At 45.8% G+C, this 25,191-nt stretch overlaps 1 protein-coding gene across 1 annotated transcript in view; it reads left to right on the top strand.

The window, feature by feature from the left end:
* Positions 1-7,013: 7,013 nt before the first annotated feature.
* The window catches only part of nbeal1 (neurobeachin-like 1), a 42,430-nt gene continuing 24,252 nt past the window's right edge, over positions 7,014-25,191 (top strand). Inside the window, exons 1-18 of the mRNA XM_071544311.1 lie at positions 7,014-7,025; positions 7,175-7,266; positions 9,515-9,676; positions 9,833-9,914; positions 10,734-10,861; positions 12,467-12,549; positions 13,947-14,032; positions 15,548-15,965; positions 16,790-16,896; positions 17,869-17,955; positions 20,324-20,407; positions 21,090-21,188; positions 21,347-21,921; positions 22,605-22,737; positions 23,409-23,528; positions 23,892-24,201; positions 24,767-24,852; positions 25,097-25,186. Coding sequence (XP_071400412.1) covers positions 7,014-7,025; positions 7,175-7,266; positions 9,515-9,676; positions 9,833-9,914; positions 10,734-10,861; positions 12,467-12,549; positions 13,947-14,032; positions 15,548-15,965; positions 16,790-16,896; positions 17,869-17,955; positions 20,324-20,407; positions 21,090-21,188; positions 21,347-21,921; positions 22,605-22,737; positions 23,409-23,528; positions 23,892-24,201; positions 24,767-24,852; positions 25,097-25,186 — 2,754 coding nt within the window. The remainder of the gene's footprint in view (positions 7,026-7,174; positions 7,267-9,514; positions 9,677-9,832; positions 9,915-10,733; positions 10,862-12,466; positions 12,550-13,946; positions 14,033-15,547; positions 15,966-16,789; positions 16,897-17,868; positions 17,956-20,323; positions 20,408-21,089; positions 21,189-21,346; positions 21,922-22,604; positions 22,738-23,408; positions 23,529-23,891; positions 24,202-24,766; positions 24,853-25,096; positions 25,187-25,191) is intronic.

Raw genomic sequence — 25,191 nt, 5'->3', positions numbered from 1 at the left:
CCCGCTCTCAACCACCAAGCAGGTATGACCAACATCCAAGGATAATAGCGCAAAGGACAGTTCCATCAACTCCTGTGTATTGAATTTACAGGCGATCTAAACGAGAAGCCGGTTGCAGCGGTTGACTCCGGCTCGCTTCCCAGCACCGCGGAGAGGTGACAGGTCACAGACAGCAGCTAAGACCGTTACATAACCAGCGATCCTCTTAGCCGCCTGTCATCAGTTCGTGCCGTTGTGCCGTCCCCGAGTCGATGATGGAGCATATTTGCAAGTGCTCATCAGAGAAAGTGGAGGCTTTACCAGACTTCTGCCTAATGCCAGTTACTCACAGTTTCTCTCCTAAACGCCTTGTCCGCTATCGAAAAGCTTCCCTTGTAATCCTCAACCGCGCTGAAAAATGCCTCAACAGCCAGCGTCATCATTTCACCCATCAGTAGTTTTAAAGCTGTATATGGTAGCTTAATTCTGTGGGCGAAATCCTCACCCCTTTTTAATTGTCCGCAAAACCAGGGATTTCTGGTTGGGATTAGCACAGAGTCTTTGTGTCTTATTTTACCCCGCCCTTTCCCATTGCGTTTGACAGGATCATAGAGAAATGGCAGTCCAGTTAACGTCTGTATAAAACCCTGCCTTTATTGGAGTCAGGATGGGGGGGGGGGGGGGGGGGGGGATGGATGGAGGGAGAGTGAAAACAGAGGAGGGAAGAGACGGATGGAGATAGAAATAAAACCCGAAGCGGCAAGCTGGGAATGACGGAGGAGGAGAAAGTGCTGCGGTTTCACATATTTACCCAAGTAGATTACTCAGGTCTTTTTTCCGGCTTTGCTGCTTGTTTCCTAGTTACAGTCTAATCTCCGCAGTCAGACACAGGCGCGCGCGCACACACACACACACACACACACACACACACACACACACACACACACACACACACACACACACACACACACACACACACACACACACACACACACACACACAGAGTCACACAAGCTCACACACTGCTCTGGTTTATGTGCCGGTATGCAAAGTTTGTTCCCTCAGGCTAGCTTTCTCTCTGTCTCTCTCTCTCTCTCCCTCTCCCTCTCACTCATACCCTCTCTCTCTCTCATACTCTCTGTCTTTCTCTCTCTCTCTGTGTCACTTTTTTTTCACTCTCCGTCTCTTTCTACCGTCTTGCTCCTTATTTTCCTCTGTGCTATGAATATCTCAGGAATAACACTGATGTCACTGCGATTGTGCATCAGACACGCCTGATGTGGTTTTAACCCCTCCCACCAGCCTCTATAAATACCCCCCCGGCAGTGACATCACGGCCATAAGGTTTGTCACCGAGGCCGATAGGCAGTGATGTTAGATGTGAGACAGAATCGCCACAGCCAAATAGAGCAAAATCTCCCAAACCCAAAGGGAGGGGACCTTTAAACAGTGTGGTTTCAGTGGCTCCGGGCCACTTCCACCCTCAGTCAAACCAGGTCACCCACAGCCACCCAAACCAACCGAGCGGCCTGCCGGCGGACCGGCCACGCCTGTCTGGAGGGGTGGAGCCCTCCCAACGCCTGGCTGAGCAGCAGGCTGAGCAACAGTACTGTGGAAAGCCTGGATTTATTCATCAGCGAACATAGCAGCTGATAATGCAGCCACTGCCACATGATGAAATAACTTCAAAAGTAATAAAACATCCCTGGAACACATGGAACAAAATCGGTTCTAATGATATAATGAGTTGCCACATAAAGTAATAACTTCTTCAGACTGATAATTGTAATAATTTATAATGTCATACATTGTTACATTAACGGAATAGTTCACCCAAAAATGAAAATCTGGTCATTCAGCCATGGTCGCTATCGCTGCTCACGCTAACTACCCAGTTCTTCTTCTCTTTATTCCAAACTGGAAACATAAAACGCATCACTTCCTCTGTGGTAGAGGATTTTTCCCAGTAAAGACCTAACAGACACCAGGTGTTTAGAACAGCAAATGTAAAAGCTTTCATGAACTGGATATAGGTTGAGTCACCACTGTGTCATATAAATCAGAGATAGAGAGTATATGTAAATGTTAACGGGTGTCACTTTTTTTTAATTCTTGCAATATGTATCTGAAAATATTGCATTATCTGGCATTTGTTATATATATTTTGTTACAAATTCCACCCATTTAGAGGGACATTTTATGGCATTTTGACCATTTATTAAATTATCCATCAGTTAATTACATTATCCGGTGCTATGAAGCATGTCAAGCTGATCCACATTCAGTGTCGCTTGTTCTAACACTTCAACACTTATTTGCAGGACCCATACCTCTCACGTTTCTGAGTACAAGGGCAGATCGCGGATCAGTGTTTCCTTTTCATATCACTATGAACGAGGGTGACAGTCAATGGATCTGGACATTGATCCTTAATCAGAGCTTCTACTCAGGGCAACCTAACACTATCACTGTTTCAGCCGCTCAATGGGGATTTCAATTTGAAAAGTGGAGTGCATTGATCTGTGTTGCTGGCGACCTTGTTAGCATTACAGAGGTCAACCTAAACAGATCTTTAGGAATGTGATGGAGGCCTGGCTGAGCGCCTGATGTGATAATGGATATATAGGCAACGCATGTGATATGTCATGGGAATTGTTGCCATTCACACTGTGACACAAGATCATCATTGGAGTCGGTACTATGGGACAAGATGACTGTTGTTGTGTTAGGATTCCTACTAGTAATTCTAGATCACACCAAACTATGTGTGTGTGTGTGTGTGTGTGGCCAGTGATGGAGGCCTAGAATAAACAGGGCCCATGTAAGAGCAGGGTGTGTCCCTCCCTGCCACAGTCCAATTCCTCAATGGGCATCTGTCCTCCGAGGCTGCCGGCTAAAAGAGGGCATTCTTTGGGACACACACACACACACACACACACGCCAAGCACTCACTCCACTGCCACTAACAGGCTCAGTCACTTGAGAGTGAAGCTGCTGGCCTAAATCTTTGTCTCGGTACTCTATCGGTAACGTCCGCATGCCCGTATTGACAGTGGAGTTGGTGTTTTTAAGTGAAGTTAAAGAAGAGGCTAGGCATGAATCAGTGGTTTTTCTTTGCTGTGGTCACTGATTCATGTAGTTGGGGTAAACGAAGCACACAGGCGACATGCCATGTTCTCCCAACAGAACACAGTATTTACACGTGGCTGTGGCTGACTCCATTCGGACGTCTCTCTCTCTCTCTCTCTCTCTCCCTCTCTCTGTCTCTCACACACACACACACACACACACACACAGTATCAGACCGGAGTCACAGGATTGTTCTGATGACTTCACTAGGCATTGCAGAGAGAGCTGGCTTCCTGCTTCGTTCTGGCTGATTCCCACTCTGACACGCAGACAGAAGCAGTCAGCCCTTCAGCCCCCCCCCTCCCACCACCCTGCCACACAGCACCACTATCCTCAGAAAACCCGATGTTTCCAATTGTCATGTTTTTTACTTCAATTTCAAGCTGCAATATGCAACTTCTTTCACGTTAAAATAACAATAAAGAAATAGGATATAGCCTATTATACATTATCAGCCTGTGTCTGTGACTCTGTGTGTTTATGCCTGATTCCCTCACCCATCCCCATGTTTTGGAGTGGAAACCATTTCCTGTGGGCGTGGCTAGCGGGGCACTGGGTTGTGGCTATCAAGTTGAGGCTAGTGGCCACAGCACAGGGAAGTCATAGCAACAACAACAATGGAGGAAAATGCTAAGTTAAAGGAATAGTTCACCCAAAAATGAAAATTCTGTCATCATCTCCTCCCCCTCATGCCAGTTGAAACACAGGTGAAGTTTGTCCATATAACACACAGGGAGGCTGCAGCACAACTCCATAGCAGCCTTCTCCAAAACAACTGAAGTCAGTGGGGACCAGTTCTTCAGAGTTCCAAAAAGACCTACAGTATATTTACACCATCATTTAGTGCAAATCTTAACTACAGCTGATTGATTTGCAACAAATAATGGTGTATAGGTCTTTCTATTCACAGTGTGATTGTTTGGCTGTTGTTGTTTTGGAACTCTAAAGAACAGGTCCCCATTGACTTCAGTTGTTTTGGAGAAGGCTGATACCAAGTTGTGCTGGCAGCCTCCCTGTGTGTTATATGGACTAACACATTTCACCTGTGTTTCATTTGGCATGAGGGTGAGGAGATGATGACAGAATTTTCATTTTTGGGTGAGCTATTCCTTTAAGTGTGCTGCGTTCGCCATCTGCTTCTTCAGGGCCTGTGGGGGCGTTGCAGATGCCGGTTACTTCAGCCTCAGGCCACATGCTGATGCTGCTTGACAAGCATGTTGGGGTGTGAACTTGGCCGACCCGAGGGATAGGAGGGTGAGACAATAACACGTCGCTGCCTGAAGGCGAAAAGTTGCATATTGTGGCTTGAAGTGTCCTTACTCATGGCCTGAACAGGTTTCATTACCTTAAGGTTCGAGGAAACCCGTTCAGAACCCAATGTGTGATTTCAAAAGTACATGTGTGCAGATTGGAAAACAAAGCTGTCTTAACATGTGAAAAGTTGACTTTTTGGAAATGTAAATGTTTTCATCCATTTCCCTCGCAAACCCAATTCTACACAACGATTAAACAAACATAACGATTAAACGTGTGATGTGATGCATATGATGCAGTTTGATTGATTACAGAATTGATCACATTTACACTGGTTGTCTATGGGAAGCCCTTAACCGGAATTGCTTCTAATGAGACATTTGTTTCAAGAAAAGAAAATAAGGTTTTGGAATAATAGTCTTAATAATAATAAAAAAATATTAATATTATTACTATCCTTGAATGGAGATTTTTGGTGTCCCCTGGTCTCAATACTGTTTCAGAAGCTTTTTCAGACACTGGGGAAGCACTGAATACTTTTTTTTTGACATGGAAACAGACAAATTTAGTATTTATCAATACACGGCATATGATGTTAAAAACCCTTGTACCATAATCCAAGGTGAGCATTCATAACCCGATGCAGAGTTTGACAGAATGATACACTACCATACCAATGAGTACCATAGAAAACATCAGGCTACACCGTCATAGATCTACAGCACCATAAGACAGGCAGCTAATATTGCTAATATTATAGTATACAAGCTAATATTGGTCAAACTGTATCACCAGATGTAGACTATACTGACTGGTGTTATGGTAATCTGCTCTGATCACCTCCTCAGCCCTCCTTGACCCAGATGACTAACTCCCACCCTGCAGATGGCTGGAATTCCTTATGCCAGAGAGGGGGGGGGGGGGGGGGCATATTGACCCCTCCTGAGTGATAGAGTGGCTGTTTTCCAAGCTGCATGGGGCGTCCCGCAACTGCTGTAGCACACACACCATCAATTATATTCAATGTTGGGTGGTAATGCATTACAGCCGTGTTTTTACTTTTCCCAGTAACAAATTGTGTGACAAATTACTATTTCAATTTCAGTAATAACATTCAAAATTAATTGGCAATCAAAAAAGACATTATTTTTGTTTAATTGTCCATAAACCATATACCACCCTCATCCCTTGATTTGTTGTGGTTATAATTAGTTGACGCCCTCTTCCACACTCAGCTAGCTGAGATGAGAAATTGCAGAAAAGTGGACTTCCTGGGTGGTAGTACTTTATCCTGATTTTGATAGTAAAAGATTCAGTTGCCAGTAAGAGTCATTAGGGCTGGGCAATATGGTTGAAATCAATATCACAGATTTTTCTCGATATCAATATCTATCACGATATGGTTCACGTATGCAAAATCACGTCAAATAATCAAATGAATGTTCATCTCATTGAACCGAATGGTAATGTTAGGTGTGATGTCAAACAAAACAGAAATATTCAAATAATATTCCTACTATACCTAATTTTATGCGAGTTTTTCAGTAAAATTTGCTTGTCATCATCGATTCAGACAGCAGAAATGTGTCACGATATCAAAATATCTTCGTATCATCACGATATGATTCCACTGAAAGACGATAAACGATAATATTGAATTATCGCCCAGCCCTAAGAGTAATATATAACTTTTTTGAGTCTAACACTCACCATGCTCCACTAGTATGTCAATGTATGCCAGTTTTATGGCTGCTTGCACTTGAAACCTAACAAACTTTTTAAAGCCCCCACCGTCTGGTATTTACAAAGCTCAGCAGCAGCTTAGAGCAAATGTCTGGTCTTCCCCCGCTCGGCGCACTGAGCACGTTCCGGGAGTGCACACACACCCGGAAATGTGCTGTCACTTAGCGGGCCGAGCCGGGCCAGCCCCCCCCCCCCCCCCGTCCCATCCTTCCCCGGGCATTGTTCCAGGCATTTAGGAAATGTCGATCAGCCGGCTGCCAGAAAAGCCCCTCCTCAGGGAGCGCAGAATGCGGCCCGACCTGTTTTCCGCTCCCAACAGGTGCATGTTTGAGCTCCCACGCCCCAAACAGACAAGACACACTCACACCTGAAGCGTTAACATGATGTGTACAGTGCACGTCAAAGGTATACACACTCTTACAAATTCTCCCGTCTTTGTTTTACGTTGCCTTGAGGCCTTAAATGATACTTCAAACGTTTTTTCAATCTCATTTCCATTTTTACATAGTGGCCTTTTGTTTTTCCACTTGATTTTGCTGGTTGCTGTCCAAATCAAAGTGTTAAAAAAGAGTCTGATTTAATTGTTTTTCATTCGAGCCCTCAAGGCAACAGGAACTAGAACATTTGAAACAGAGTGCAGACTTGATCTCCACGCTATATGACAAACACTCCGAATTACAGAGGAACAGAGGGAGAGAGGCTAAAAACGGAGAGGCGGCACTTGAGAAAAAAAAAATCTGCCGGTGTCTGTGGGCTAACTTGCCATTGTTGTCTGGTTATAGAACAGCACAGCAGATTGAAACATTTCAGCGTCACACACACACACACACACACACACACACACAAGATAACTGGCGTCAGATTGCAGACAAGCTCCGTCAGCTGCCAGCCATTTATGTATTTCAACCATGACAGCCTCTGTCAGTAAAGACCGCTAACCATATTCTCTCCTTCTGTCTTCACCCTTCTTTCTCTCTGGCCCCTCCGTGACATCCACCCATAATCTCTCCCTCTCCACCCCCTCTCTTTCTCTCTCTCCCTCCTTGTCTATGCCTCTTTGTTTTTTCAGAGGGATCCAGACTATTTGAAGCTGTGGCTGGAGATCTTCATCGGCTCCTATGAGCGATGCCTGGATGTGGACTTCGAAAAGCCGCCTACAAGGTAACACACAGTAATGACTATAATCAAACACTTCAGGCTTATTTTAATGAGAATAAACAACCCGCACTTCCCAGAGATCACCTGTCAATCAAACACCGTGACGTTGTTTTCCTTGGATTTTCTGTTGATGCGGTTTGAGTTTCTCTCTTCTTCGCCTGCCCAGTCATGGTGGCTATCACTTCTCATGCTAACTACCCACTTCTTCTATTTATGGTACATTCAAGACAACCGGGAACTGGGAATCTTCCTACTTCCAAATAGGAAAAATCCATTTGAACGGCCCTCCAACTCGTAATTCCCGATCGGAAACTTGGACTCTTCGCTGAGTTCCCCCGACATGTAGTTCTGTGATGTCATGCAAACGCAAATCAACACTAAGACTTTCAAGTTTCAAGTTTGTGCATGGCATAGTTTAAGATCGATTAATACAGTTGTATACTTGCATAATGGGATGGTTAAGTTGTTCTACATTAATGTTAAAACTGCACAGTAGCCCTTTAGCCCCCAGAATCATATTTATACTTTTGCAAGAGATATATAACAGATATTCCATAGCTTAGGATGCAGCTTTCTCTCAGACGTCCCACCGAAGCCACTCTGAGGTGGGAAGTAGGAAAATTCCGAGTGTGAAGTTTCCCAGTTTCCCAGTTGTCTTGAACGTGCCGCTATTCCAAACCAAACCGGAACGGCGGAACACTTCTCTTCCTGTGCGGCAGGAAAAACCTAATAGGCACCGGGTGTTTAGAACAGCAAATGGAAAAGCTTTCACGTCATATTGTGTTATATCAGCTCTATGGGATGTATACAGTGGTGAGTGACAGAAAAGAGGAGAGATGATAGGAGGGATGCAAGTGGTCCAGCTGGATCTGACTGCCCAGTTTCCTTTTAGCACCTAAAGCACCTTTCTACTTTAGGTCACTGAAGGTGGATTCAGCAAGACTAGCCTTGCCTTGCGTGTGTCATCTACAGTTTTTTTTTGCGGTCCATCCCTCCACAGCGCGACCCCCCAAAAATAGCTTTCGTGCAGAGCGGGGCCATATGATGTAGGTGAAAGTGTGTGAACGGGCCCCCGCTGTGCTAGAAAAAACACATCTACCGTTTGAGAGCGTGAGGAGGAAGAGGTGAGGGAGAGGTGAGGTTGTGATCACGTGAGCAGCAAGATGAAGTCCCCGGGTGCTTCGGAACGGTCGGTCGACATTGCGTAACAGAGGGTGTGTGTGTGTGTGTGTGTGTGTGGGGGGGAGGGGGGGATGTGGTGGTACATTAAATCCCATTAGCTCAGCTTTTCAGGTCTCTCCCGTTCTGTCATTTTCTTCCTCCTCACCTTATTTTTCCCTACCCTCTCCTCTCCTCTCTCTCTCTCTCTCCATCTTTCTTATTTTCTCTCCCCGTCCCCTTCCCTGTCTCTTTGCCTTTCTTCTCGATCCGTCTTCCCTCCCTTTCCCTTTCCCTCCCTCCCTCCCTCTTTCCCTCTGCAGCTGCCACATCTGTCCCGCTTTCCCACCGATACACATCGCGCCGATTTGGCCGGGGGGGGGGCTCCGTTCTCTCACGAGCAGTGCAACACACACACACACACACACACACACACTGCTCTTCCTAGTAATACATGCAAGCAATGATCAGGCATGTGTGTGTGTTTCACTGAATCTGTGAGAAGCATCTAGTCCTTCAGGGGAACTTGCCCTTGTGTACACTGCGGCGTTGACTCAATGATAAGCGTCTTGCTGAATAACTGATGGAGCATGTAATCCGCCGAGCCTCGAGGTGACTCCATCAGTGTGTGTGTGTGTGTGTGTGTGTGTGTGTGTGTGTGTGTGTGTGTGTGTGTGTGTGTGTGTGTGTGTGTGTGTGTGTGTGTGCAACTATATGCACTTCAGAGAGGGTACGGTTGTTTATATAAGCTGTATCCATCTGCACTCCAACTGTTGTACCCCTAAATATTCAACATACTGTACTGTATTTGCGAATGCTTATGTTCTTAAGCTCTTCAGTGTGTGTGCATGTGTTTGGGTTTGTGTAGGTGTGTGTGTGCACAGAGTGTGTATACATAGTTACATCTGTATCATGTGTGACCTTTGTGCAGATTGAACTTATTTAAAAGATGCTGACTTCCACCATGCTTGACTCTCGTATCATGAGGAATAGAGGTTTTCATGGAGACCTTTCTAATGGGAGATTCCTATCTAACCCGCTTCTACTGGTGTGTGTGTGTGTGTGTGTGTGTGTGTGTTCCCCGTGTCTCCAGGCCGGAGGAGGTCCCCCCGGCGCTGACCCTCCTCCCGGACAACATCCTGCAGGTCCTGCGGCACCAGCTGCTGCAGTGCGTCCAGAAGGCCTCCGACGGCCTGGAGCCCGAGCAGCAGAACCTGGCGCTGCTGCTGCTCAAGTTCCTCATCATCGTCTGCAGGTGGGGACGCCTAACACACACACACACACACACACACACATACAGAGGAGTAGTGTCTTAACTGGACAGTAGAGATCAAAGCAAATAATGGGTAAGCTCACTAACATGTTTGTCCTTCTGTCCTGTGTGTGTGTGTGGGTGCGTGCTTTCCACCAGGAACCTGTCCAACGTGGAGGAGATTGGCACCTGCTCCTACATCAATCATGTCATCAACATGACAACCCTCTACATTCAGCAGGTCTGGCTCCTCCCCTTTTCTCTGACACCCTCTTCACACCTTCCTATGTGTTGCCCAATTATTATCCTCATGAGTTATACAATGGCTGCGCAAAAAAGACACCTATCACAATCACAATGGAGTAACTTCTACACACAAACTTGTACATAATGTGTGTATCTTTATGAATGGGAAGCTGATAGATTTAGAAGTGCACTCAAATGAAAATCATGTAGGATAAATAAGAAATAAGTATTGCTTTCCCTTTTAAGTCATACAGATAATATTACTGGTAGTGCTGCCAATTTACAGCGTGTATACTCCTGCCAGTCTCCCTGTGCGGTCTATGATCCCCATTACACCTGGCATTAACGTGTGTTGCGTAATCAGATTGTAATCAGGTAGAACAAAAACTCATAAAATCAAGGTGTACTCAAAGACATATTTCAGATCCGACTACCCAAACTAGCTGTGGATCAGTTGGTCAGAGACACATTTGGCCACAAAATGTAAATGCAATGTGTCTCCAGTCCATGCATACAGTTGCAACGAAGGAAACAGAAAGTGTGCACGTCCACCCAGGAAGTGCATTCAAATTGTACAACTGGCAGGCAGCTCAGACAGAAACATACTTGTCAAAACTTGACTATCAAGTGGATGGACAGCAAGCGAGACAATGTGTTTACTATCAGTTTTAAAGGATGCAAATGAGGAAGTGACGTCCGCGACAATCTGCACTTTGCCGAGGGGAAAAAGAAATCCACATTTTAATGTCAGGTGCAAATGTAATTGTAAATGTAAATGGTGTGTCTGTGTGTGTGTGTGTGTGTTGCGTTGCAGCTGAAGAGTAAGACCAAGGAGAAGGAGATGGTGGACCAGAGCCAGGCGGAGGAGTTTGTCCGACACGCGCTGGCCTTCTGCGAGAGCCTCTACGACCCTTACCGCAACTGGAGGCATCGAACCTGCGGGTAACAACGCCCCGCAGCTACCTGCCTGCCAGGCTGGACAACTAGCTTAGCATGGCTTTAGAGTAATAAGAACAAGGCATGAAACTAACTGTCATCCACCAGCCACAGTGGCAAGTGGACAAAAGGCTTACTGAACACTGTATGCCATAGTGGATAGAAGAATAAACAGACTTAGGCTGCGATCACGCCTACAGTTTGTTTTCTTTGGCCTGAACTAGATTGGAAAAGTTTACTTTGATGCTTTTTGGTTTGTTCAGGTTCACTCTGCCCAGCTACAAGTAAAGCAGTCCTTGTAACTTTAGCTAAACATGATGGACTTGTCTGTGCTCTTCTTCTCTGGTGTTCATACCAGTTAAGAACGCACAAAGAAACAATTCATTTTGTTATGCCACCCGAGTTCAAATGGCATTGTTCTCACTTCGTGAACACACCCTTAACATTCCTCTGCCAAAATTTACCAACATCTGTCTTGTGGCTTGAGTGTTGATTTCAAACCCCGCTTTGGAAATGAATAAATGAACACATCTCTCCTAGAGAAGATGTGCCAGCAAGCCTATTGAATAATGTATGGAGCATGTCTTTGGGAAGAGGCCTCTAGGTAGAGAGGAGGCGGTGCTAACCAGCTGACCAGTTTAATCTGGGGTAGAATACCCAGCGGCCCTCACAGAGGAGGCTGCACTTGCTAAATAGCTTGGTGTGGTTGCAAGGCTCATCAAGGCTCCAAGCCCAGGTTTTGGAGGAGTTTGAAAGTACTTTTAGTCCGACTGGAATAAACTCTTCCTCATTCCCTGCTGCCTGTCATTTCTCAGGAGGATGCATGCCATATCTAGTGTTGTCCTACAAAAGGTTGTCATATCAACATGGCTCCTTGGTCTGCTGCTCATTTCAGGCCATGCTTCTGCTGGCATTTCTAGTCTGTTATGTATACATACTAGTACCTTGATATATTTTTGCTCTAGCTAGAACAATGATGAGCCTGGCCAAAGTTTTCTCTTATAGAAAGGCTCAATAAGGTCAAGTTGTACTTTAATGTTTACAGGCATCACAAACCTCAACAAACCTTTTCACAGCCTCAATAAACATATAAGATTCATCTTCAGCTGTCACATGCTTGTATCAAAAACACAAGCAATCAATCTCAGACTAGAAAAAAATGTCTCATAACCAATAAAACCAAACATAAAAAAACAATTGGAAAACAACAGGAGGTGCCAAAAGTCTTAGACTTTTGGCTTGAAGAGATCACAACCTGTGTACAAAATATTGATGGATAATAATGTAATAAACAAAAGGCAACTCATTACTCATTTAAGTGCACACCCCTAATGATTGGGTGTTATAATTGTGTTTGGATTCAGCTAATCACGTTCCAAAGCCTGCACAGATCTAATTTGCCTTCATCTGAAATCAATTGAAGTGATTCTAATTAGATCAAGTAAAACCAGGATTTAACTGAAGGATTCTTTGTTGGGTTTTCATTTGTGGCCTCGAGGCAACAAAAACTAGAAAATTTGAAATAGTGCGTGTGTATTTTTGTGAGTGTGCTGTCATACTGATGTCTTAGCTGTGTGTGTGTGTGTGTGTGTGTGTGTGTGTCTTTCCCAGGGAGCAGCTGGGTACAGTAGAGAGGAGCAGACAGAAGTACAAGGCAGCTCCGCTCACCGTCGAGTTTGTCCCCTTCTTTTACCGTAAGTCAGTCTCTCTCTTTCTCTCTCTCTTCTCTCCTCTCCTCTCCAGCTTTTTCCCTAAGAGCTCCCATGCCTTCCCTCTCCCACCGCCTCCTCTTCCCTCTCTGAGGCCGCATGAATCCGGTCTTTGTGTCCTCGCTCTGTTTGCCAGGCGTTGAGATGGGCTGATAGTGAATGGTGTCTGTCGAGCCTCTTCAGTGACGCCGGCGGCCATTTTGAATAAACAGTCCCTTCTGTACTGTGTGTGTGTGTGTGGCTGCTGCGGTTTGGTATCGGCACCAGAGATAACACCCAACCTGACAGACTGTGTGTGTGTGTGTGTGTGTGTGTGTTATCATGCATGCTTGAATGAGAAGCAAGTGTGCTCATGGCTTGTGTGTATTTATATGCAAAGTGCATGAGGGTCAAGTGTGTGGGAGTGTTGTAGGAAGAGGATGAATATAGAAAAACATAGATGAATTCCTTTTTTTCCCCCATTTACATAGTGTATTCTCATATATCAGTGGTCCCATTTTGAGGAAAACACTGGGCACAAAATGTCAAAGAAATAGAAAACACACTACACCAACATGGATTTCACTAGCTAGGTTTCCATCCAATTGTCAAGTGAATTTTAAGCAAACTTTTGAAATGTCGCAATAAATAAAATGAAAATTAAGGAATTTCTTAAGCGACAAAACACTTTTCTACCTCAAGGGAGGGTAAAAACTTTTGTACAATATTGAATTATAAGTTCTTTATCAACAAGAAAAGCCTCAAGTGAGCATCAAAACTTTTTAAATCCAAATTTGATACATCCTAATTTGCATAAAAATACTTAGATGGAAAGCCGGTTACCAATGCCAAAATTGTGAGATGTAAAATGTGACAGATTGGCTAATATTGGCATGGGGTGTGAGTGTGTTTTCTCCTTGGGAAATGACCTACAGATGGTCGAATGGGATTTAGCTGTGGGATGGAGGTGGAAGGAGGGAACAGACACCAAGGAGCCGCAAGGTCACATGACTTTTGCCCCTGTGGGACGTGTTGACAGATGAGTTAATGGATGACTGGGACCGCCGTGACCCACAGGTTACTGGCAGGGCCTCATCCCTCTGTGTGTGTGTGTGTGTGTGGGTACACTTTGTGTGCTGTGTGTTCTGGCTTTCAGATTTCATCGGGCCCGCTTGTGCGCAAGAGTATGTATGTAGGAGGCGGTAAAGAGAGAGATAAAGGTGTGTGTGTGTATGAACGAGTGTTTGTAGCGGAAAAGACAGGAACGTAAACAGTTCGCTCTCAGGCTGTAGAGTCATTTTGCCGTTCTAGATATTTGCATAGATAACAGTACGCCCACAGATCCGACTAATGCACTCATATGTATGCGTGTGTGTGTGTGTGTGTGTGTCTCCTTTCTCCAGAGTGCTTCCAGGAGAGCGAACACCTGAAGGACAGTCTGAAATGCTGCCTGCTGCACCTGTTCGGAGCCATAGTGGCCGGTGGTCAGGTAAGCCTGGAGGGGCAGAGAGGCCGTCCTGAAACTTTGAGGTCACCCTGAAGCCCCCCTGACCTCTGACCTCTGACCTCTGACCCCTCTGGTGAAATGCACACGTTTGTGGCTGTTTCAGAAAGACGCAAATTCCTCTTCACATTCCTAAAAGAAGGCAACATATCTACATTTTAAGTAATATGTCACTCGAGGCTGTGCTTTGTTGTGGTTTTAGAACAGCTAAGAGGCAATTATGTCAAAGCACGGCCTCAAACAGCTTACTGCTTTTGTAAACCAGGCAGTCACACACCATTGTAATAAAGAATCCATAAATCTTTTATTTCTAATCAATAGTCATTAAATAAGATGTTAAGAAATTAGATGTTATTCTTCCATCAAACAGTATAGTTCTATTAGCTCTACAGTTCTATTAGTGGTGGTTTTGGGTTGGTGCATTAATATCTAAAGGAGCAATAAGAAAGAGTTTTACTGCCCCATAGCACAAAATGACTATAATACATCTTGGGGGTTTGATAGAGCTGTTGATCAATACCAGTGATTCAATGATTACTTGGCCAGGTGCTGAGATTTCTGCCTTTCCAACTCGCTTTCTGGCCCATACTAGGGCTGGGTGATATGGCTGAAATCAATATCACGATAATCATAAGGATTTTTCTCGATATCAATATATATCACGATATGGTTGATGTATGCAAAATCACGTTACATAATCAAATTAATGTTCATCTCATTGAACCAAATAGTAATGTTAGGTATGATGTCAAACAAAACAGAAATATTCAAATAGTATTCCTACCATACCTCATTTTATGAGAGTTTTTAAGTAAAATATGCTTGTCATCATCAATTCAGACAGCAGAAATGTGTGTCACGATATTAAAATATCTTCATATCCTTATGGAACAACCTGCCCCTGCATATTAAAGAAAGCCAAACAAAGGCAATTTTTAAAACAAAAGTTAAGGCGGCTTTGTGGGGAGTGTCGATGGTTCACTGTTAAGGGAGGGAGTTTGAACCATGGGCGTGGGGTTGCAAGGGGGGATAGTAGGTGTATCTTGTAATTTGTTTGTTTCCATCGACCTGTTTGTTTTTTTTATGTATTGTGTTTGTTTGTTTCCATCGAGGACCACTTTGGAAATAAGTGTTTTTAGTAATGCTTTTAAGTGCTATCCTCTGGGATTCAGTGTCAGGATACTCTTTTGAGTCGTTGTGCTTTTAAATTCCCAATCAAATCAAATCAAATCATATCATCACGATATGATTCCACTGAAAGACGATAAATGATAATATTGAATTATCGCTCAGCACTAGCCCATACTCTGCTTTGGAACAAAAACCAAGGAAGGCACTCTCAATTTTTCATCAGTTTTTTTCCCAGACTTTTGTCTTCTGTTCTGTTCTCCTTATCTTGACCGACTTGCCTTGCCTTGATACGTGCCTTTCACTCCATCCTCCACCCTCACTTTGTTTCCGTCTTTCCTCCTCTTTCCCTCCCTCCCCCTTCCCTGGCAGAGGAACGCCCTGCTGGCCATCTCCCCGGCCACCATGGAGGTGCTGACGCGCGTGCTGGCCGACTGCTCCATGGGCAGCTGCCCGTCGGACGAGGGCGAGGACTGGGACAGCGAGGCCCCCGACCGCAAGGCGCTGCTGACGCTGGGCTGCCTGCGGGAGGTGGTGCAGCGCCTCCTGGCCTCCAGCTCCGACCAGCGGCAGGTGGAGATCGCCTCGGTGCTGGAGAACTACTTCAAGCTGCTCAACTCGGACCCGGCGGCCGCCGTCGCCGCCCGGCAGCAGCAGCAGCAGCAGCAGCAGCAGCAGCAGCAGCAGCAGCAGCAGCAGCAGCAACAGCAGCAGGAGGCCAAGGGCCGGGCTCCGACACTGGGCCGACACTGGGAGAGCCGCTTTGTGGCGCTGCAAGTCAACATGCTAGGTAAGGGGGTGGAGGAGGTGCGGTGTTAGTTATTTGACTAATGCGTTTCTGTCACTGTTTGTTGAATACGTTCTTTATTGACAAGAAAAGCCTCAAAGCGAGCCTAGATTTTTTTTTTTTGCAATGTTGAAGGAATTCTATGAAACCTTACCATTGCCATTCAGGTTTTCTATTCTGCTGCATAAAAATGCTTGGATGGAAACTAGGGCTGGGCAATATATCGATATTATATCGATATCGTGATATGAGACTAGACATCGTCTTAGATTTTGGATATCGTAATATCGTGATATGGCATAAGTGTCTTTTCCTGGTTTTAAAGGCTGCATTACAGTAAAGTGATGTCATCTTCTGAACTTACCAGACTGTTCTAGCTGTTCTATTATTTGCCTTTACCCACTTAGTCATTATATCCGTATTACTGATGATTATTTATCAAAAATCTCATTGTGTAAATATTTTGTGAAAGCACCAATAGTCATCCCTACAATATTGTCGCAATATCGATATTGAGGTATTTGGTCAAAAATATTGTGATATTTGATTTTGTCCATATCACCCAGCCCTACTTACAACTGAACATTTAGCCCACTTAGTAAAAAATACCGAGATATATATCGTGTATCGCCATTCAGCCTAAAAATACCGAGATATGATTTTTGGTCCATATTGCCCAGCCCTAATGGAAACCCGGTTAATGTGATTTATTTTACCTTGGTTTTTCTTTCTGACTGTCTCCCCGTGTTTGGTTCTCTCTCTTTCTCTCTCTCTCTCTCTCTCTCTCTCTCTCTCTCTCTCTCTCTCTCTCTCTCTCTGTCTCTCAGACACTATCAGGGACATGTTCCTGTGTTCAGACAGGCCAGTTCTACAAGCCATCTTCCTCAACAGTAACTGTTTTGAGCATCTGACAAGACTGCTGCAGAACAGCAAGGTAACAACACATGTCTCTCTCTCTCTCTCCCACGATGCCTTTAGACACAGATCAGATATGCTGGGTGTGCGTGGGTGCATCTTGTATTTGGTCATTTTTGAGCTCTTAGACACCTTCCTCATAACAAGGTGGAGGTGATATGCCCAGAACTGGGCAAAATAGAGTATTGTTCCTACACTGAGAGTTGCACTTGATTCTTCTCTTGTAAGTGTTTCCAAGGCCTAATCCGCAATAGCAGTGTGATATTCCCTGTTGAAATACTGTCGCCCCAGCAATGGCTTTATTTATGTAGTGATTTATTGAATTGAAGGCCTATTTAATTCTGAAATGTATTGTTTGATATTTTGATAGATGGACTCACAGTATGTATTTTGAGGATGTAAAAGATTTATTTGCAGTTGTAATGTCTGTTAACACTGGAGAAAAGCAGTGCTTTGCACCTTATGATAGGTGTAAAAAAAACTCTCCAACTCTCCAAGAACATATTATGTGAAGGTGCCCAGAATTTAGATGGTCAGTTAAACTGTAGATTGTATCTTTAAGTGCACACTACTAAAAATCAGGTGCAACTACAGTTGTTCAAATATTTGAAGTCCTATTTGGAGACATTTTTTGTCCAGGTCTGGTCTAGCCTACTTCCATTGTATGCAGCATATACTGTATCTGTCTTGTTAAAGTTCCAGTGTGAGAAGAGCGTGTTTTGCCCACATCGCATGTTAACCTCCCCACAGCCGGGCTGGAACACCAACACACACCTCCGCACAATGACCCCCGCCGAGGGTCTTGACCTTTAACCTCTCACCCCTTCCTCCACTCTTGACCTCTTTTCTCCTCTCCTGCCCTGCACCATCCTCTCTCACTCTCTCTCTCTCTCTCTCTTCCTCGCTCCAAGTCTCTCTCTCTCTCTCTCTTTCTCTCTCTCACCCCTCCTCCTCCATGCTATGTTGACACATTGCCTGTTGTGTGTGTCAGCTGGTTAACGCTAGGTGCACGGCGGCAGACAAGGACCAGAAAGATATAACCAACAACAGGTTACTGACAGGAGAGAGGGACACTCAGGTACCGCCGAGACCCCCCCACTCCACCCACCCCCGTCCCCCTCCCACTGTTCACCCACCTGCTCCCCCCCCCCACAAACCCTCTACCTGCTGCTGCCAGCTCCTACCACTCTCACCTCATCACGGGCCCAGAGCCAGACGGCCACTCCACAGCAAGACACTCGCCCTGCATTGCTCTAGATAATTATTTATAATTGGATCACACTGAGACGAAGTTTCCCTGTTTTTGAAGGAGGAAAAACAAAATCCACTCATCGAATTAACCCCGACCTTGGCAATCACTTACTGGCCTATTATTGTGCAATTAGACAACACGGTGTTAGGATTTTATGCAGTATTTATACAATACATTATTTGTGATAGTACTGGTGGTATTGACTACTTAGCTAACGTTACCTGAATTATCCCGATGCAGTAAACCCCACCTCTCTGGTACTCCAGCAGGTTAAAGCGAATGCAAATGATCTGCAAATACTGTTTGACCCAGGTGTGAGGTGCGCCTATTGGACAGTTTCCAAACACGCAAGAACTAATGTTGAATTAGGCCAATTTGTGTGATAAATGTCAAACGTTGAGGCCATCATTTTTATTTGCCTTGCCTGATGAATCACTACACGATGCATGAAATGTAGCAGATAGGAAAGGTCAGTTGTAAGCATCGTATAGGGAGCTATCAACCACAGCACCACACTCAAAACCCTTGGACACTATTTGCTCTGCTGAATACCTCCCTAACATGGGCATGGCTGACTACCCGGCCTGTTTGTTTGCAGCTGGAACACATGAAGCCGGTCCACCTGAGGACCGAGTGTTGAACGGTGTCGTGTTGACTGTCAGTCTGAGCCCATTCACTGGGCCATCTTATGTGCACAAAACAGCCACTTGTTCCCTTCAGTGTATACCAGCTTCCACTGAACTCTCTTTGTGCACAGAGCCACCTTTTATAAGATGTAATCCCTCCATTGATCCGGATAATGTGAATGCAGGTGGACAAACGTACACGCACACACACACACACACACACACACACCAGGGCTTTGTTGTGAAGCAGCTGTAACCTGATGCAGGGGCAGATGCTGCAGCCTGTTCAGCGGGTTTCCAGGCGGCGAGGCTTTGTCGTTTCCCAGGACACCCGTAAAAATGCGAGCTAGAGCTCCATAGATCAAAGTCGTCAGTTATCTTACAGTAGAGAGATGAAACGGTGCGAGGTGTGTTGAAATGACAACATTGAAAAAAACGGAAAAAATCCCCAAACCAGAACAAACCCGAGGCACAAAAATGGCAACGCAGCTTTTACCGTCTCGCTGTGGAGTGACCTCTCCGCCTCCTTCACGGCTACTTCTTCTTTATTTCCTCCTTTATTTCCACTTTCAGTTCCCTCACGCCCCCCCCTCCCCCCCTCCGCGTTTTCCTGGTTTTCTGCGGTAAACTATGGGTTCCACTGGAATGCTGTCACATTGGCCTGGCTTGTGTTCTCACAGCTGTCAATGGTTTTGAGGTGGTCTGGACTCGCTGATGATGATCTGAGTGTTTTTATTTTTTTTATTTTTTACCACAGTCCCTCTCCAGCCGGTCCGAGACACTCTGTTGGACCAGCTAGTTATATAGCTGCATGTTCATTCAGATGAAACACCGGGCTTAATGACCCAGAACATGAGAAGGACAGAGCTGGATGGAGATGTGTTTGTGCTGTTTTTTGTTATTTTTCATGACTTGGTATGTGTTTTTACGGGCTGCATTCTCTGTGTGTGTGAGGGAAAAAAAGAGTGAGCTGCTACTTTGTGGTTATGTCCGTCTGTTTTTGTGGAGGTGGGTATTTTATTTAATTTAATTTTTTTTGACCAAGCCCTCAAAGCTTCCTGCTCCGGTCAGATCTTCACGGTGTTGGAAGGGTTTGTTTCTCACCTGGAGCAGAAAGACAGTTTCCTTATTTCTACTATAAAGTCTGCAGTAGGAACTCTGAGCTCTTACTGCAGCGACCTCTTAAACACAAGGACCATGAATCAGGGCACTAACCATCATTGATGATTTTTACTCACATGTATTCCCACACACATGCACGCACACTAATATAAACGCACACCTAGGTGTCCACATAAAAGTCTCCCTTTTATTCCCGCAAGTGTGATGCATGCCTGTTTTTTTTCTCTAAGTTGATTTTTATCATTAAAAGCCCCGCTCATGGATGTGGCTTTAAATTGTGTGCATGCCCATTTAAAAGCGCTGTAAACATTCAGCTGGAATAAAAGGAGGTTTGATGCTGCTGCTCCATTCTCCCCACCCCCCCCTACACACACACACTCCCTCACCCCTGAAAGAACCAGTGATTGGCTGTAGCGGATGACTGACAGGTGTGATTTTTCTCTCAGGTGTTTCAAGGGCGACTGGACTCCCTCGCCGTAGCAACCATCAAAGCCCTGACGACGGTGATGCACAAATCGCCAGCTGCAAAGGTAAAGGGTACACAAATAAATATAGTCCTAATAACTTCAAATAAATAATATAGACCTAAAAAAAAAAAAAGATCGAACCCCTGGATCAGCTGGGAAGTCCCTCCACAAATGCCATCAAAGTTCCTTTGTGTAATGCACTTTTTCCACCATTTTCATGCAAACTTTGGGTGAGATTTATTATTCATCTGCACTCAAATGCTGTCAAATTGTATTCCCATTGATTTGTTCCATTCTTATTATATCTTATCTTAAATTGTGCTGGCAATGCACTTGCACAACTGATGTAGTCTTCTTGATTTAGAAGGGTAGGCCGGTACCAAAATTTTCTCTTTAACTCCATCTCTCAGATTTGTAAACGTTGGAAATTGACAATATGTTGGCAAGGTCCCAGCGTGTCGAGTCCATAAGTCCACTCAGCACTGGGATTCAGCCAAGTGTAGGAAGTGATATATTCATTGCACATAAATTGAACTATTTTTAATCTCATTTTGTGATCACAACTGTTAATATGGCAGGACACCGCTACTTGCCAGATTTTTCATTCGTGGTTAATATTGCGATGGTTGATGGCCGAACGTGTGAACGCTTCCAAGTCGTTCCGGCAGTTATTCCCATATGAGGTGAATGGAATACCACTCCATCCACCAACAAACATGCTTACCGAGATGTCCCGCCCCTGCAGGAGGTGTTCAAGGAGCGGATTGGTTACAATCACCTGTATGAAGTGCTCATCTCGCTCGGCCAGCCATCCAGACACCTTCTCAAAGAGCTGATGAACATGGTGAGAGAGAGATTGTCTGACCTTTGTTATCTGTATCTGTTTTGTCATCTGTCTCACTGCTATCTATCTGTAGGCGCCTGATTGACTCCACTCTCTAATCCACTGTGTGTGTGTCTCTATCTGTGTCTGTGTGCGTTTCTGTGTGTGTGTGTGTCCAGGCGGTGGAGGGCGAACACACCTCCGTGGGCCTCCTGGGCATCAGCAACGTGGAGCCCTTGCTGCTGCTGGTCCAGTGGCTCCCGGAGCTGGACTCGTCGGAGCTGCAGCTCTTCACCGCCGACTGGCTCCGGCGCCTCTGCTGCCTCAACCGGCAGACCCGCGCCACCTGCGTCAACGCCGCCATGGCCGTGCGGGCGCTGGCCGCCCTGGAGCGCCACCGGCGGCTGCACCGAGCCTGCGCCGAGAGCCTGCTGGGCCTGCTGGGCTCGCTGGGCTCGCAGTCCCTCAGCGCCGGGGAGCTCCTGGGGCTCCTGCGCCTCCTCAGGCCGCCGGAGAGCGGACAGGGGCACCCGTACGTGGGGCCCGCGCTCAGGGCCCTGCTGGCCATGGTGCGCAAGCAGGGCCTGGAGAGCGCCATGCAGTACTTCGACCTGTCGCCCAGCATGGCCGGCATCGCCGTGCCCACGGTGCAGCGTTGGCCGGGCGCCGCCTTCAGCTTCCTGGCCTGGTTGTCGCTGGACCAGGACCAGCAGGGACCGCCGAGCAAAGGGGATAAGAGGAAGCAGCTGTACAGGTGAGTGGAATGGAGGGGGGAGTGTGGAGGAGAAAGCTGACAAGGGAGTGAGGAGAAGTATCACTGTATTAGGCTGTGTTCACACTATTCTGCCAGTGCCTTTTTTACATTAAAGTCAGTGGAGAGCAGCCACAAGGCATGATGAAAGCTGCCATTTTGGTAAAAGCACCACACTTGGCATTTTTAGGCAGAACAGAGCACTTTATAAAGTTGAAAAGTTGAACTTTCTAGACGAGTGCACATGACGTCGACTGCTTTTTTGTGAGACGCCCAATCAAAAGAAAAGATGTTTCATGGCACAAAGGCATCTGATAGTAATGACAACAACCATCTCCATAACACATAATATGCTTGTACATAATGTACAACAGTGTAACAACACAATGTGACTTCAGAGTGTACAAATGTACTAAACTAAGCATTTACATTCCAGCACCTGACACAAGTGGTGCTGAGTGATGTGCTGTTTCCCACTCTCTTCTGTACTGAATTAATGTTATGTTGTTCCTCACTGAGCACTGAGGTGATAGGTTATAATATATCATGTGATGTTTGATCATCTGCCAACAGAAAATTATGTAAATTTTTTGAACCAAGTGTTTCTATTCTATCCTTGAAACATCGAGGCGTCTGTGTCAAGTTGGACCTGCTCAGGGGGCTTTCCTCTATCTCATCCCTTGCAGCTTTTTCACCCCGGGAGGGACGGGGTTCGAGGCCTTCATCAGCTCGGCGGGGGTGCTGGTGGTGGCCGTCTGCACCAAGAAGGAGTACGTCACAGTCATGCTGCCCGACTACTGCTTCTGTGACTCCCTCTGGGTGAGTCAGTCGCACAGCTGGGTTTAATGACATCATTTAGAGTCATCATTCTTTTATTGAAAGGGCTGTGCCATTGAAATGTGGAAGTACATAGACAGAAATGGTAAGTAGCAGAATGCTTTCCCAGACATGTTGGGTGAAAATCTCCTGTCTTTAAAATGTCAACTTTCCAGGAAATAAATAATGTTTTTAATGCTTATTTCAGTTTATCCAGCGCATTTGCAAAGGCTTTTATAAGCCCAGGGGTTGTAAAATTTTATTCTTTCAACCCATAAAGGAACCGTATAATCCTTGATCATTGAAGTTAAAACATGAAAATCGCCAAAACTGGAGTCACAAGGTTTTCACATGACAGCAGCATTATGTTATTTGTGGTGGTAGAAGGCTACGTAGTGGAAAGACGAGTGTCTATACAGAGTGCTGTTTAAATATTGCCGTATCAGTCTTTGCAGTGGACTTGTGGTGGGCCTCACTGATCATTTTGGCGCGCCACCGCAAATAAGTCCGAGTCTGGGAAACGCTGAATACGCCACAGTGTAGCCTGGCAGCACTGATGGCACCCGGTATCGAGAAGAGAAATGGCTATCGACCAGGCTTTTTCGCCGACTGATTTAGGAGCAGCGATGTCATAATTGCAGGGGATTGAGTCGGGTCTGTGTGTCTGTCTACAGCACAGCATCGGTGTGGTCCATGTGCCAGGAAAGAGGCCGTTCGGACAGAGCCTCGTCTACATTTACGTGGACGGACAGCAGAAACTGTCCGCCCCCCTGAAGTATCCCACCATGACAGAGGTGAGGCCTCCGTTCACTCACCTCATTAAAACGGCCATCCCAGTGTGATTGTTGTTGATTGATTGTTGAGTTTTTACATTTTCCATCCCTTTAATGTTAATTCTGACTGGAGACACTGCTGATAAGATGGGTGTATTTCTTCGTAAAATCTGCTGTACAGGTCAAAGTTGTGTGTTTAACAGCTTTGAACGTGTCTCAGCCAATCAGAACTGAGAATGGAACTATCCCTTTTACAGATTGTAGGTTTTGCAGTGTGCTGTGTGGATATCTGTTTACACTGAGAGGGAAAGAAGGAGTGTTATGTGCACATTATCTAAGCTTTTGTTTGTTGACTCTCCATCTTCCACCCACCACCCCCCCCAGCCGTTCACCTCCTGCTGCATCGGCTCGGCGGGCCACCGGACCACGACGCCCCCGCCCTCCCAGATCCCGGACCCCCCCTTCTCCTCGGCCGCCGCCCCTTCCGGCCGGCCCTCGCTCGGGGGCATCCTGTCGCCGCAGGCCTGGGGCGGCCTGCTGGGGGGGAAGCCCGAGTCGGTGACCAAGCTGATCTCGGCGGGCACCCAGGACAGCGAGTGGGGGAGCCCCACCTCCCTGCAGGGCCAGCTGGGCGGCGTCATGGTCTTCCACGAACCCCTCCAGCCCAACCACGTCAAAGCCATCTGCAGCGCCGGTGAGCCAGGGGAGAGGGAGAGAGAGAGAGAGAGAGAGACGGGAATGGAAGGCGACAGGGAGAGAAAGGTTGTAGTAGTGAGAGAGGCAAAGGTAATTAATGGCAGAGGGGAGAAGAGTGAGTGGAAGTGAGAGAGAAATGGGAGAAATGGTGAGGTGGAGAAAGAGAGAGGGAGGAAAAGATTTAACATGTAGATGAGACCAGGAAGTAATAATGACCTTTGCACTTATCAACTCTGTGTTACAAGGTGTGTTATAAGATAAGTAAAAAATGTAGGCAATAAATAAAACTGTGAACAATAAATGAAGAAAGAGAATAAAATGTTAAAGGGCAAATGCACATAGTAATTTAAACAAGAGAATAAAAAATACAGATACAGATAAAAGCAAGCCTTAAAAACCTGTTTGCCTTTCATTGCCTCTCTCTCTCTCTCTCTCTCTCTCTCTCTCTCTCTCTCTCTCTCTCTCTCTCTCTCTCTCTCTCTCTCTCTCTCTCTCTCTCTCTCTCTCTCTCTCTCTCTCTCTCTCTCTCTCTCTCTCTCTCTCTCTCTCTCTCATCCGCCCAGGTCCAAACTGTATCTCTCCATTCAAAGCCCAGGAGGCGGAGCTTGGCGACCTCTCAACCAAACTGCTGCTGCACTACTCACCCAAGGTGCCTGGACCACACCACTGTCAGCCATCCCATCTGATAGCTTTGTGTTGTGTCAGAGAGTAATATGATGTTTCCTCCAGGGGGAATTTGTTTTTGTGAGACTTGTTCCAAATTCAGTCACCATTCATAGTTTGATGGTTATATCATATTTTAAGCATTTTAAGCATCTTGTTTGATGGAACAATGACTGACTGAAAGTGGGGGATCCACTGTGCTAACCAAAGGTGCTCCTGGTTGTCAACAGGCCTGTAGGAACCCCATCTGTCTGGATCTGTCTCCCAACATGCTGCATGGACGCCTAACTGGGAACAAAGTGGTCAACTGGGACATCAAGGTAGG

This window comes from Centroberyx affinis, unplaced genomic scaffold (genome assembly GCF_046629955.1).
Source record: "Centroberyx affinis isolate AG114_WGS23_722 - 3 ecotype Tasmania unplaced genomic scaffold, CSIRO-AGI_Caff_v1 ptg004517l_1, whole genome shotgun sequence".
Classification (NCBI taxonomy): domain Eukaryota; kingdom Metazoa; phylum Chordata; class Actinopteri; order Beryciformes; family Berycidae; genus Centroberyx; species Centroberyx affinis.
Note: the sequence above shows the minus strand (reverse complement) of the source record. Positions and strands in the feature narration are given on the sequence as shown.